The sequence below is a fragment of the Thamnophis sirtalis genome, unplaced genomic scaffold (genome assembly GCF_051295495.1).
Source record: "Thamnophis sirtalis isolate CommonGarterSnake01/CBP01778 unplaced genomic scaffold, rThaSir2_p1.2 scaffold_9, whole genome shotgun sequence".
In the NCBI taxonomy this organism is placed as follows: Eukaryota; Metazoa; Chordata; class Lepidosauria; order Squamata; family Natricidae; genus Thamnophis; species Thamnophis sirtalis.
The window spans coordinates 17428932-17444865 of NW_028261389.1; the positions used below are offsets into that span (position 1 = coordinate 17428932).

The window sequence follows — 15934 nt, forward strand, 5'->3', positions numbered from 1 at the left end:
GAAGGGAACAGTGAAAGAACAGGAGTCGACTTGGTAGTAAGGCCACAGGTGGACAATGAATGATCCCTCCCAGAGGAAATAAAAGAGCAGTGAAAGGGGAGTGGAGTTTGCAGGAGACAATTAGTTCGCTTAATTGGTTTGTGACTCTCAAGACTCCTTGCCAAGTTTTACAATTATCGGCCTGTCAGCTCTCCAAGCCAGATAAGGTCTGTGACCGTAAATCTTCCCTTCGAAGACTTTGCTGGATGTAAATGAGAAGAATTCACAGTAAATTAACAAAAGCGGTTTTTGTCAGAACAAGGAGTTTGCTTCATGCTCTTGGGAAACCTAGGTCGGCTTGCCTTGGCCACATTGAGTGAAGAGGAATTGCTTTGGGCCACACATAAAATATATAATATAGTTAATGTGTACAAATCGTACAATAAAGTTAATTTTTTACAATCTTGTGGCTGCATTATTAGCTGTCCAGGGCCTCATGCAGCCTGCAGTCACCTAATCTGAATAGGCTACCAACCATTAGAGACCTGGAAAAAAATTATAAAGTCTTTCAGGTCAGCTTGGGCCTTGGATGAGAAACAACAGTGTCTACTCTAATTTTAGTGTGTGTTTCCTAACATTAATTCCAAGTTCCTTCTGGGTTCTTGCTTCATACCCGCCTCCAGCCCAGCATTACCATGCATGAATTAAGTATTGTTTTTATCATGAATATTAGGGCCAATAATTGCTTACCACGATTATCCTTCTGGGGGGAAAAAGTATTTTCAACTGGTTGCAAAGTGGGTTGTGTTTACCCCATTACTCTGCAGATTAACAGTGCAAGAAATTAACACTTGATGCAGAATTATGAATCAGAAAACCCCAGTGTTTTCATATGAGGCATGAAGGTGGCCTTGAATGGAGAAGAATCAAAGTGTTTCTAATAACAGCTAGGAAAAAAGAGGGATGCGGTGGCTCAGTGGCTAAGACACTGAGCTTGTCAGTCAGAAAGATCGGCAGTTCGGTGGTTCGAATCCCTAGCGTCATGTAACGGAGTGAGCTCCCGTTACTTGCCCCAGCTTCTGCCAACCTAGCAGTTCAAAAGCATGTAAAAAATTCAAGTAGAAGACTAGGGACCACCTTTGGAGGGAAGGTAACAGCGTTCCGTGCACTTTCAGTGTTTAGCCATGCTGGCCACATGGCCAAGGAGACATCTTTGGATAGCTTTGAAATTGAGATGAGCACCGCCCCCTAGATCCAGAAACAACTAGCATGCATGTTTGTAGGAACCTTTACCTTTAAGAAAAATAGGATCATCTCCAGCTTCAAGCAGTGACATTAGATCCAGGTGATATGAGAAATGAGTTTCAGGGTTGAATGGTGGGGTACTTGGTGCTCTCTGAGCTTTGTCGTTTGCTTACTGATGTTTCACTCCCCAACTAGGCAACTGCTGTTGTACAAGTGAGCATGGGGTTTGTTCCCTGTTTATATGCAGTAGCTTGCCCTGCCAGTTTTGATGGGAGTGTGGTTTTCTCCTTCGTTGTTCTTTGATGGGGTATTGTCCCAAAGATGCTTTTTCAGGAGGCAACTGGACTTTCTTCTTTTTTTCTTTTGAAGATGTTTCGCTTCTCATCCAAGAAGCTTCAGGATAATGGGGAATGGAAGGAGCTGAAGAAGCTTCTTGGATGAGAAACGAAACATCTTCAAAAGAAAAAAGAAGAAAGTCCAGTTGCCTCCTAAAAAAGCATCTTTGGGACAACCATGATAAGTGAGAATCTCTACAGACTGATGGGGGTATTATTTTTTTAATTGCGTGCCTCGAAAGAGACAATTTAAAAAAAATTAAGAAGGAAAGAGCAAGATCAGAATACATCCTTTCCAGCAAATGACACCCAGATAAACAGGAATTATTAACACTAGGCAAACAATCAAAAGAATCATCTACAGCAGTGGTCTCCAACCTTGGCAACTTTAAGATCTGTGGACTTCAATTCCCAGAGTTCCTCAGCCAGCAAAGCTGGCTGAGGAACTCTGGGAGTTGAAGTCCATAGGTCTTAAAGTTGCCAAGGTTGGAGACCACTGATCTACAGCATCACAATAGGCTCTTTGTCAGCCATTATGTAAGATGGATGGGAGGAAGATTAGCAAAGAGTTCCATGAACAACAACTAGTCACAAGACACAATGAAAACCCCTTAAGGTCACAACACATGGACAGACTCAACCATAGTTTCTATGGGGAAACTGAGAACATTCTAGACCAACCTACCTACTGTAAATCCAAAAATGTTAGGGAATTCCTGGAAGCTTGGCATTCAGACAAACCAGCCATCAACAGACTCATAGAAATAAACCATAGTTAAACACCATTCAAAAGAGACAATATAAAAGCTAAGAAGGAAACAAAAAGACTAGAACACATCCTCTCTAGCAGGCAATACCCAGATAAGCAGGGATTAACACCAGGCAAACAATGATGCAGAACACAATATCCTAATCAAAGAGCTACCAAGGAGAAAATGGGGCAACACTGGCAGGCAAGGTACCATTTATAAACAGGGACCAAATCCCACACTCACTAGCACTGGTGACATTACAGGCAGTCCTTGACTTATGACCACAATTGAGCCCAAAATTTATGTTGTTAAGTTAAACATTTGTTAAGTGAATTTTGCCCCATTTTACGATTTTTCTTGACACCGTTGTTAAGTGAATCACTGAAGTTATTAAGCTACTACACAGCTGTTAAATGAATCTGGCTTCCTCATTGACTTTGCTTGTCAGAAGGTCACAGAAGGTGATCACACCGACCCCAGGACACTGCAACTGCTATAAACACAAGTCAGTTGCCAAGCATCTGAATTTTGATCATTGGGATGCTGCAATCCCAATGAATGGTCACTAAATGAACTGTTGTAAGTCAAGGACCACCTGTTCCAAGTCAGATGATGAAGCATCTGCAAGCAAACAACTCAGCTCAAGAGCACTAAGGACTCTACATATGTAGAATATGCCCACTGAAATTAAATAAAATGAGTTTATACCCAATTCATTGTATTTATACTCCAGAAAAAGTGAGCATTTATGTATTCCAGCTAATAGGATAGCTTAGTTGGCATTGGTTATGATGCCCCTTGATGGGAAGAGAGAGGCCCCTTCTGTGCTCTACTTTACACTACCAATGATTTGGGATTGGCCCTGTGCACCAATGCTTCATTTAATTCCTTGTCCCTCTCCAAGCCCAACCAAACAAAATAGAAAAGCAAAAATGAGTACAAAAACATAAATCTGCATTATTTCAATGTATTAACTAAAAACTAATTATATTTATATTAGCTTCCAAAGGGTGATAATTTGCACTCTGAATGCAGACATTCATATATTCAAAGGTGGGAAAGGTTTCATTATCAGCATTAAAAACATCAAAGTGTCCCAAAAACACTGGAAGGATTAATTGAGTAATAACCTCTCTAGGTGAAATGTCATATGCTTTTAATGTATGAATATGTTATGTTTGAATAACCTGTGATTTGCTGTTCACATGCAGACCTCAGATGCCTCCCATATAGTGGGGTGCAAATTCATCCAGCTGCCATATTCACACATACATACTGAGTCTTCTTCTGCTGTTAAGAAACTGCTTTTATTGTGGATGATAGCATACTAGAACCTTGTTTTTCAACCTTAGCAACCTTAAGCTGTGTGGATGTCAATTACCAGAATTGGAATGTGGAATTCTGGGGGTTGAAGTTCACGCAGCTAAGGTTGAGAAACAACTGCCCTAGAATGTGGGAGAAATTGTCCCCAAATGGAAAAGTAACAGGCAGCAGGGAGGTAGTTCAAATCTCATCAGGCTCAAGGTTGACTCAGCCTTCCATCCTTCTGAGGTTGGTAAAATGAGGACCCAGATTGTTGGGGGCAATATGCCGACTCTGTAAACAGCTTAGAGAGGGCTGTAAACACTGTAAAGTGGTATATAAGTCTAAGCGCTGTTGCTATTGCTAGTTGAGCTAATATCTTGGCTTACTCTAATCCTATATGCCTCTCAAGAAGTGGTCGACATCTTTATGTGTAATTTGCTGTACTGCAGTTCTCTATTCTACCATACTACCTATCTCTTCTTTGGAGCATATGCACAAATCAGATAGAAGATTATTAGAAGAATGATGGGATTATGATTCAAAGTAGTAATCATTGCTACTAAGATCAGCCTGATAATTCTACAAGGTCCTGTTGGCCTCAGAAGTAGAACACGGAGTATATTAGCAAAGTCCTTATGTTTGCTTTATTAGAGCAATATTTCTCAGCAATGTCAGATAACACAATTGCCTGTATAAGATGCAGTGTCTTTGGCTATGATTTCAGGTCTCCTGCTGTCCAGTCCTCCCTTCTCAGTTAGATTTTCACAGCAAGATCATTCTTTGGCCTGTGATTCATCGTTTCAGTGTCTGGTTTTTCTCATGCTGTGGTCTACTCATCTCTCTTCACCAGAGTATATTTCTCAGGCTCTGACACCATTTCATGTGGCCCAAGCTCAGCTATTTCCATGTGTCTTTTTGTTTTCACTATGATGCTAGTTAAGCGTATTGTTTATTTACTACATTTATAAACCCCATGCTTCATGCAATGAAGTTTAAAGTAGCTTGTCTGATTCAGTCTATGAATGACTTATCCTCACAATGGTTCTCTGTGAGATGTGTTAGAATAATTTCTATATATGTTGAGAGCAGCAAGACTACTGTATGCATCAAAATGGGAGGATATTTCAATCCCCACCATGGATGAAAGGGTACAGAAGCTGATGGAGTTAGCAGAGATGACCGTTTTGATCAGAGGTGGGTTGCTCTCAATTCAGCCCAGATTGGGCAAACCGGTAGTAGCGGCGATAGGAGGCTCCGCCCATCCGTTTGGACGCACGCGCACGAGCAAACCGGTAGTAAAAAAAAAAATAGAAATTTACCACTGGTTTTGATCAAAGAAAAGAATATAAGTACTTTTGTTGCTAAATGGAAACTGTTTCTGGACTTTGTTCCTGAGGTGGAAAAAATGAAACTTTGATTTTGGGTTTGATTGATTAGATTGATTTGTTGTTATAGAAATGGCTAGTTTATATTATTATTATTATTATTATTATTATTATTATTATTATTATTATTATTATTATTATTATTATTATCATCATCATCATCATCATCATCATCATCATCATCATCGAAAAGTAAAAAAGTTGAGGTTTGGTGTTAATGCTTTATTCTACTGCAATAGACTAAGTCAAAAATCAATAGTTTTTTTTCTTCCCCCTTCACTTTTCTTTCCCCTTTTCCTCCCTACTGTGTCCTTTTTGCTTTTGTATTTTTGTATTTTATTCTATAATTCAATACAATGTTTAAAGATTAAAAAAGAACAACTTCTCTCAATGTTCTTTCTTTTTCCAACCTACTCTTCCTTACAATTTGCTTCCAGAAGTTGGTGATCCAACATTGGAGATTTTTAAGAAGAGACTGGACAACCATTTCCTGAAATGGTATAGGGCTTCCTGCTTGAGCAGCTGGTTGGACCAGAAGACCTCCAAGGTCTGTTATTCTGCTATGCCATTCCTGACACTCCCAGAATGGGGATTATGACCATTCAAGTCCAATATGTCTGCAAGGTATTAGGTTGGGGAAGACTCTGATAGGTTAAGAAACAATCCAAGGTAATGAAATACCTAGCTTTCAGTCCGATTCTGACAAGACAATCACTCCTTAGCTACTATATTTATCCAGATAACTAACTCATTCAATTATTAAATAAATGCAACCATTTAAAAGATGGGCATTATATGTTGCACATATTCTGAAATCTCACGTTCTCAGTATTCTCAAATATATATATTGGAAATGCCAATTAAAAGTCAAACATATAAAAAGTTGGTATTGTTCAATAAGATAAATTTGATCACAGCTATTAAAATGAATTCTTAATTCTTTCCAATGCAAATATAAAACACGAGGCCCTGATATTTAATAATATTTACTTCAATATTTGGTAACAGCAAGTCTCATTTAATGATTCATATGTAATGGTAATTTATAATTTATTTAATATGTATGTCTTAGTAATGTTTAATAAGATTTGAAGGAGGATTTATTAGTATTTGACAGGGTATATTACCTGATATTTTATATTTTATCTCCTGCAAAAATTATTAGAGGATTATGAAAACTGAACAACTTCAAATTCATTTCTTCTTTTAAATTAAATTCAGAATTTAAAATTTCTCATTCATAATGAATTTCAATGGTGAAAAAAGTAAGGTTCTACATTTAGGTAAGAAAAACAAAATGCACAGGCACTGTATATGTGGTGCCTCTCTAAATAGAGAGGGATTTTGGAGTCCTAGTGGACAATCATTTAAATATGAGACAGCAGTGTGCAGCAGTTGCCAAAAAAGCCAACACCGTTCTAGGCTGCATTAGCGGAGGGATAAAATCAAGATCACATGAAGTGTTAATGCCATTTTATAATGCCAGTTTCGGTCATCATGATGTAAAAATATGTTGAACCTCTAGAAAGAGTGCAGAGAAGAGCAACAAAGATGATTAGGGGACTGGAGGCTAAAACATATAAAGAATAGTTGCTTAAATTGAGTATGTCTAGTTTGATGAAAAGAAGGAATAGAAGTAACACAATAGCAGTGTTCCAATATCTCAGGGGCTGCCACAAAGAAGAGGGAGTCAAGCTATTCTCCACAGCACCTGAGGGTAGGACAAGAAACAATGGATGGAAACTAATCAAGGAGAGAAGCAACCTAGAACTAAGGAGAAATTTTCTGACAGTTAGAACAATTAATCAGTGGAACAACTTGCCTCCAGAAGTTGTAGATGCTCCAACACTGGAAGTTTTTAAGAAGATGTTGAATAATCATTTGTCTGAAGTGGTATAGAGTTTCTTGCCTAAGCAGGGGGTTGGACTAGAAGACCTCCAAGGTCCTTCCAACTCTGTTAACCTATCCTATAAAGTATGGAAAGAGAATGGAAATATTGAACAACATTTGCCAGGTTTCAAGTACTTATTTCAGATCTATAGGTGGATTACAGTAGCAGTTGAACATTACAGTAGTGGCTGAGAAGTCTTGTATGGTTGGAGTAGACTTTAAAACGTTAAGGGTTATAGACTGAAGTAATGAAAAAAGAGACCGTGTGGCAAAGCAACAACATCCAGTTTCTGTGAGCAACTGGATCTTGGCTGCTGTCCATGGTACTGAAACAATGTTTTGCCAACTATCCTGTTCCAGAATTAAATTTCCATTGTACCATTATTTGAAGTTTCACATCTGGACAGAAAGACATGTTTCTACACTTAGGACTCTAAGACAGGACCATACAGCAAGAATAACACCACACAGGTAAATAAAAGAAACTATCAAGGTGATAAATAACATTTATTTTATAACTGGCATTACTGACATTCTTTTTAGGTGAACATTATTGAGAGAAACTGAACAATAAATTTCCAAGAATTCTGATTAATTCTAAGGAGGGGGGAAAGGTTCTGATTGTAGAAATTCAGTTCTGCTTTCTTTTCTTCCCACGTACTCATTTCTGTCCTTCTTTCACTCAAACCATTAGAGTTATGAGACTACAAGGATCACTGCCTATTTCTATTTTGCTGGTGCAATGGGCAAATATTATTTTAACATGACTAATAACCCATAATATTTATTCTTAGTGCCTACAGAAACTAGTGGCATGGGGTTGTGTAATGATTTTATCTCAGAAAAAAATCCATTCTGGTAAGAACAGATGCATGGAGTTGATGTAGGAAAACAAAACCTCCTGCAATGCAATCTTTTGATCTGAAACTTACATAATTGTTTTATTAAATAAAACCAATATATAATAGCCTCAACCCTTAGCATAAAGCCACATGGTCCACACATCTAGTTTTTGCATTATGGCTAAATATATGCTAGACATAAATAAGGATGCAGCAACCTCAACAGCTGAGGGGCAAACAGCATGCTATGCACAAATGAATTAAAATGGGAATCATTTTGATCCAAGAAAGCAATGTTTAATCTTTTCCCCAGTAGGGTTTTTCTTCTCCAGCGTCTGCTATATTTCAATCTGTTCCTTTATTCAAAATCTTCCAAATGTGTATTTGTAAAAGTATTTGGGTTTGTAAGAGTCACTTTCAACATCTGACTTAGACACAAGTTATGGAAAGGTTTGTTGCCTTTTCCCATCTTAATACCCACAAATATTACACAGTGAGATGACAATTAAGTCCCACTGATCTGCTTTAATATTGGTGTAGTAGTAGCATTGCATTTATGTTTTACTAAACAGTCAGTATTATTTTTCCTCTATCATTATTTGAATCTAAAAGGGGTTTTAAATAATTCAGACTAACAATCTCTATTTGCACTGAGCACAATAGGGTATTTGCAAGCAAAACCATTATAATATTGCTATATTTTATACCTCAAACTCAGAGTCATCCCAAACTGTCTTTGAATGATTGCATCCGATAAATTTGGGATTTTGCAAATAATTCAGTAATCTGTCTCAATATGCAGGAAATCACAGTGGTACTGATTTAGATTCAATTATAGGGTTTGGTGAACCCTTCCTAAGAGCCAAGGTGGCGCAGTGGTTAAATGCAGCACTGCAGGCTACTTCAGCTGATTGCAGTTCTGCAGTTCGGCTGTTCAAATCTCACCGGCTCAGGGTTGACTCAGCCTTCCATCCTTCCGAGGTGGGTAAAATGAGGACCCGGATTGTTGTTGGGGGCAATATGCTGACTCTGTAAACCGCTTAGAGAGGGCTGAAAGCCCTATGAAGCGGTATATAAGTCTAACTGCTATTGCTATTGCTATGCCACTCTAGTTACAATTCTGTATCTCCCATATAATTCCCATCATATGCGATCCAGAAATCTGGAGGATTATAGCCTATCCCATCTGGGACGCACCAAATTGTGGAATACAAAGCTTAGTTCTTTCTTTGTTGCAATTCCATCATAAAGGAGGTCTTCAGGGAACAGCAAGAAGGTAATAGGAAAGGGAAAAGTGATGGCTTAGCTTACACCCACATTTGTTCGGGGGTAGAAATTGTGATCAAAACATCCGGCGATATTTTGAGGCTGATTCTTGCAAAAAGGTTTTGTTCAATCAAGGTGGCCTTTGTGCCCCTGTCTACTAGATCTAAATGTGGAAATCTTTTATGGAAAGGAACTAATGAATAGAGTTTAAATATTCCAAAACAACGTACCCGTTTTAAAGGGGGTTGGACTGGCATAACAATGTTTTAATATAAACAATTTTCAGAGATAAAGAAGGAGGTCTGAGAACAATAAACTTCTATAGCAAAATTATTAGGGCCGTATCTTTCCTCCATCTAAACCTCCATCCATATTTGCCCTTAGCCATGTTCTTTCTTTTGCAGTAGTGAACAAATCTCTTCGTAAGTCATCTGTTTCATCATTGAGAATGCTGAGGTACAATTATCATAATGTTAGAAATGCATGCTGGGACTGAAGGAAAACTGCCTTGGGAGGATTATTAGGAAAATTACTGTACATAGCACATCATTGTACATGATGCTTCACAGAAACAATATATCTGAAAGAACATCATTGTCACTTGGGAAAGATCATTTAAACTGCATGTCTATAATGGAGCAACCCCTGAGAGAAATAAGTGTAATAAACTATAAAGGTGTACCAATGTAATTGCACATATTATGGGGTACCTTCAATCTATGTATTACTAAAACTCCTGCATCTGTTTTATAGTTTGTAACCTTTCATTGGATGAAACGGTGCACTACAGAGTAACAATTTTTGAATCGACAAACCTCAAAGAAGCTAACTTAAAGAATGCATCCAAAATCCAGGATCCATGACTCCACAGGACTGAAATATGGCAAAGTTGTTGCCATTGCAGTCCTGCTGCACTATCGCTCCATGTGATCATGTGATCGGCATTTCCAATGCTCCCTGCCAGCTTCCTGCAAGGGAAGTCAATTAGGAAACTGGCAGGAAAGGGGAAATTGCTCCCACTATTTTTAGCTGCCCATGGTCATGCTGTTTCTCTGTTTCGATAAGGAAATATCTCTGAAATGATGACCCAGTGGGTCACATGTTATCTAATTTAGAGTTAAACCATATGTTTAATGGGAAATATAAATACTGTATATACTGCTTCATATTTATTTCTCTCACCCAGGGCTTACATTCAATCTTGGCATCTGCAAAACAACTAAGTGATAAACCCCTGGGATTGATTTGTCTCTCCTGGGAAAAAAGCCTTTTTTGAAGAAACCTGGTCAACAGCCATGGATTTGGTCTTTTCAGCCAATTAAGAGGCCAGAAGCTATGGAGATGCAGATTCAGTTATCTGTTTTGGAATGTGAGCTCATATTTCCCCAGGTTGAGAGTGCAAGTGACTGGAACTGAGGAACAGAAACATTGCATGCAACTAAGGTGTGATCTACTCGTAAGTAGGAACCTACATCACAAGGAGGGACCTCTTTTAGAAAATCCCAATGAAGTCCTGAAGGCAACAATACACTTGGATCTTCCCAAAACTGTTTGTCTTCTCTAGTTTTGTTTTGTTTTATTTTAGATTAGTTTAAGTAAAAAAGGAATGAGATGCTAGCATGCTACAAACCAATACATAACCTCAGCAGTAACGAGTAGTCTAACAAAATCTCTGGACCACATGCACGTCTCAGAAATATTCTTAGAAAGTAAAATGGTAGAGAGTTGAAGCCCAGAGCTTGATTTGCCTTCTGGAAAATAGGAATTTTGTGTCCATCCATGCTATAATTGCAGCCATTTCTGAAACTGCTTATGGCAAATACTCAACATTCAAATGTACTCACTACACTCCAAAGATTGGGAAATCTTTGCTAATGAAGAAACATGGATGGGGATTTCCAATTATTTTCTTTCTTTAATTACTTCTTCAAACCACAAAAATCTGTCTGTCTGTCTGTCTATCATCTATCTATCTATCTATCTATCATCTATCTATCTATCTATCTATCTATCTATCTATCTATCCATCCATCCATCCATCCATCCATCCATCCATCCATCCACATACCTACCTACCTACCTTTAATCTATCTGGCTATCATCTATTTATCTTTTATAAATACAAGAGGCTTGCTTACCTAGTCATTAAAAACTATGACTAGCTTGCTCTTATATTTTTAAAACCATATCATATGCTTTTTTAAAAATGTTTCTCTTGCCTTGTGTTATAGTTATGCATTTATCTAGCCAATGCGAAAGAAGATAGTGATGTAATGAAGTCTTGACAGTATTCCCTTGTTACAAATGCTCTTCAGATGCTAGGCACTTCCTGGAGAAACTGAATGGAGACTGTATTTCTTAGAATGTGATTTTTGACCCAGTAGGTTTGCTGCTAGAACTACTGCTAGAGATTTATCTGGGAGAGTGACTTGACACTGTTAAGCATGTTGAGAAAAAGAGCCACAGTTCTAAGATCAGTCAAGTTAATTCTCTCCTTGGAAAATAATATCAAAGTCCATCTTTTACCGTCTTTAGAAAGCATGCAGTTGCAAAGGAGGATTGCTCGCTTAGAACTAGCACAGAGAAACTGTCTGTTTATGCTGATAATGTCTTTCGATATATTTGGCTATTATAAACTCTGCTCTTTTCGTATGTCAAAGCACTAGTTTCAAGAAGATTTTTTTAAAAAATAACTCCAGTTTGAAACTACTTTCTCTACAGAAAGAATGCTGCTTGGTTTCTAAAGGTTTGGTAGAATATGAAGTGAATATGATGTAGGATGTCAGGAATAACACGGGGTCACCTTTATCAAACACAATATTGCCACTGTACAGACACAGTGCAACCAGTAAAAGGATTTTGTAATCTCTCACCCTAAACATTTTGATAGGGAACAAAGCCATTTGAAATTAGTATTCTCATCTGATCTATTCAAAATAATAAGTTCAAGTGTTTTATGGAATACAGCCTAAGATACAAGCTATTGGGACATTCTCCTGTACAATCACATAATGCTACAGGATTCTTTGGTTAGTTGCATACAAAGTTAATGGACGTCTTTCTATAAGGCTTCTAGGTCTGGGAAAAAAATGCTTAATCTTCACACAGCTCTTGCCCTAAAGTATAAATTCCCCTGATTGTTACCAGATGAAATAAGACACCCTAAGATTACCCAAGGCAGATTTAATTTAGCTCCTCCAAGGGGCAAAACTGCATCTTCTGAGCTTTGTGCATCAACTGGTCTCGTATTACACGCATATTTTGAGTTGTTTTGAGTTGAGAATTCATGTCTATACATTGCAAAAATTAACCATCTCTTGCTTCTGCTCTTTTGTTTGCATTTCCAAAGCCACACAATTCACACTTAGCCTTTTGAAAGGAAGGACACTTCAAACCTCTTCCAATTTCAAATGGCAGCTCACATGATTGCCATTTGGAAATGGTAGATTTCTCTCTTGATTAAAATGTTAAGATGCGAGAGTCCTATGGCTATCAAACATACTTATCCTTTCCCCCAAATTACTATGCAAAATACTACGTTGCAGCTCCAACATATCTATAGACATGTCATATTATGGAGAGCTGACCTACTAGGCACGTTATATATAGTACTGCATTTTTAGCTTAAAAATTGCTTTGGCAAACCTTCAGAATAAAACAGGAGGTTAATTTAACCTTGCTGAGGATGTAGAGCTTTTGCTGTCCCCGGGACAACACATGTCAGAATTTTAACGTATCCCTTGAGTGTATATTTGGATGAGAACTACCCCACATTTTTTCCCTACTTCAGTGTTTGAAAAAAAATAATGAATCCAAATGTTGGTAACAGGAAACAGATTTTCAGTTTAATGCATTGAAAGCATATGCATGCTCAATCTTGCAACATATGTGAGAAATGAGAATGAGATGGGGAAAAAATCTTGGCAATACTATTTTTGTAACACTTTTTCCTATTATAAATAAACTAAGATTTGTTTTTGTTGTTTTAACAGACTTCTAAATTTCCTGTTTAGCTTTTACACTGATACAGCACCAAAGAATGCCATTTTCAGACTTTGAATGTACAACAACTGAATACAGAAGAGCTTCTACAGCATTTTTTGAGGACGACAAATGGGGCCAATATACCAATAATTGTTACCCGAAAAGCATTTATTACTATGAGTTCAATATGCAAAACTTTAAAAAATTCTGATTATATGCTGCTAGGAAAGCATACATTTTACATTCAGGAAAAGAAAGCCACCCATCATGTTTTATGTTGTCTGATTCAGAGAGAAAGGGGGCTACCTCTCCAAGTTGCACAATGCCTAATTCTGTGGCAGCCAACTAAAAATATAGCCCTTCTTTCAAGTGACCATCTGCTTTTTAAACAAAAAGCAAGTGACAAATTCTTATAATTAGTGATAATAGTAGCTTTAGTTTTCATCTGTACTATTAAAAATCAAAACCAAAGGCTAGATTCCAAATTTTGAACTTTACTTCTACACTATGAAGTACCCACAGCTAAGCTTTTTTTAAAAATCTTTCTCTGTCAGTATAGTTATTTTAATTTCCTGGGCAAGCACACACACACGCACACACAATATTGTAATATCATTTCCTGAAAACATCTTGAAGAAATGGGCAGATAACATTAGCTTGATCCATTGACTAAATGATTGGCTAATTTAAATGCAGTTTGTGTCTACCCTGAAAAATAACTATTACTATTTTAGAGCATTCCTTGCAATAGAGTGATGCTTCCCCAGATCACACTACAGAAAACTACACTTTCTCTGCCAAAGGGAAACCTTTAAAAGGATTGTTTGATTCTTTAGCAGCTGGAAGTCATCATTGCATAGCATAAAACTTGCAGACAAAGCAAACCTGCATCTTCACAAAAATATGAAAATAAGGTTCATCCGAACGGCACTAAGCATCTGTAATATGTCCATACCACCTTAATGGAAGGGAAACCCTAGTTGTGTAATAAGAGATTTTACACACAGAGAGGCGTACAAAACAAGGCGCACAGCTCAGCTAGTTCTTTCCTTCATTCAGATCTGCCTTTAGTTCTGGATTTCCATCACAAACATACAACCTACAAAATAGCAGGGACAGTGAAAAACCGATCACCACAACCACCGCATGCTTTCACAAGAAGACTTCGCGAGTGAGTGGGTGGCGAATTTGATAAAACTATACCCTCCGGTTACCGGGCAGTAATGAGAAAGCCAGTTTGGAATCAGCAAGATGATACCCCTGTGGCTGGGCAGCTTTTGCCCCTCCGTGATCCTATGGAAAACTGTACAATTCACTCAGGAAGGGATTCCCCACCCGCCCACTCAATTCGATTGCAGCGGTCGGTTACACAGGATGGGAGGGGGAAGGACCAATATTTGCTCCCAAAAGGAGGATACTTTGGATCCGTTTTACTTATAGGCATCCCAGCCCCCCCCCCTCCCGCTCTTCCCCCCGCCCCGCCCCCATCGACTTACTCTAGCCTTCTGACTAAGCCGCCTTTGCCAAGGGTTGGGGGGCTTTTGTGCGGAAGGAGGGCAGGGCAACAGCTCTTTTCCCGGCTGTCCTCGTGGTGGTGCTGGTGGTGCTGGAGGGAAGGGTGCTGGTGTGAGATCGGCGTCCGGGTGCCGCTGGGGCCGGCCTGAGCCTGTTTGCTACTGCTGGGAGGCGGCGGCGGCGGGTGCCGCGGCGGCGGCTGCTGGAGCGCCGGGAGCTGTTGGTGGTGCTGAAACTCCTCCTGCTCAGCCGCCGCCGGCTGCTGCTGGCCCTGAGGCGGAGCTCGGCAGGGCAAGGAGGCACCAGGGGGAACCCTCGGCTGCAGCGGCGGCGGCGCCGGGGCTTCCGCCGGGAGCGCGTAGTGCTCCCGGAGGCTGCGGTTCTCGGTGCTGAGCTCGTCCAGGCGCTTCTCTAGCTCGTCGATGCGCTGGCGCTGGGTGTGGATGAGGCTCTGCTGGTTCTGGACGATGGCGGTGAGCTCTTTCAGGTAGAGCACGGCGCGCACCGGATTCTCCAGCAGGCTCTCCATGCCCCGCGGCCGGACCCCGCCGGCAGCCGCCTGCTACGCTGGGCTTCGCCGAGCCTCGCGGGAGACTCCTCCGCACGCGCGCGCTTGCTTCGCCTCTCGCTCCCTCGCTTGCATGTACACACACACACGCAAAGCCTACACACGCAGGAGAGGCGGCTGGCGCCAGCCTCGTTTCCTCACGTCACGCACAAGCGGGGGCGGGGGGCAGACAGGCTCCGCCCCTTGCCCGAGAAAGACCGCCCCTCCGTCCTCTTCCCAAGGGCCCCGCGCTGTGCCGAACGGGGGGAACCAGAAGCGTTTGAGGAAAGGGGGGGGGGGAAAACACCGGGCGAGTAAAGGCAGAGCGTTTAAAATCAAAGGAAAAAAAGGGCGAGGCGCTGATTATTGTTGCTTTGGGGTGGGGGCTAAAACGAGACGTGGCGTGATACCACGGTAGAAGGTTGCGAACTTGGGGACAACTCAAAGCCTCCGCTCCACCGAGGGACCAGGGCTTCCCTGGATGCTGCGTGCCTTGTCTCTTTGCCGCTTAGGAAGGAGGATCGCGGGGCCTGGGAAATATGGCATTCTTACGGAGTGTAATAGAAAGAGAAATTGGGCAACCGGAGAGGGTAGAAACAGAAAGAGACGCAAGAGAAGTTGATACTTCTCAAAGCAAATATTGTAGGAAGAAAGCTATGATTTAGTCCAAATCAAGAGGAATCTGCTGGCAGGTTTTGTTTTGGTTTTGTTTTGTTTGCTGCCCGAGTCCCTGATGTTCTCTTGACAAGATTTCAGAAGTGGTTTACCATTGCTTCCCTCCTACTGCTGAAAGAGAGGGGCTGGCCCAAGGTCACCCAGGTGGCTTTGTGCCTGAAGGAGGACTAGAAACTCACTGTCTCCTCATTTCTAGCTTTGTGCCTTAAGCTCT

The 15934-nt window shown here is 40.2% G+C and overlaps 1 protein-coding gene across 7 annotated transcripts in view; it reads right to left on the reverse strand.

The window, feature by feature from the left end:
* IQSEC3 (IQ motif and Sec7 domain ArfGEF 3) overlaps positions 1-15136 on the reverse strand; it is a 255338-nt gene extending 240202 nt beyond the window's left edge. For all 7 annotated transcript variants that reach the window (XM_087722942.1, XM_087722941.1, XM_087722945.1 and 4 more), the window contains exon 1: positions 14480-15136. In XM_087722942.1, the coding sequence (XP_087579068.1) occupies positions 14480-15027 (548 nt within the window). In that variant the 5' untranslated portion in view covers positions 15028-15136. The remainder of the gene's footprint in view (positions 1-14479) is intronic.
* Between the last annotated feature and the right edge of the window lie 798 nt (positions 15137-15934).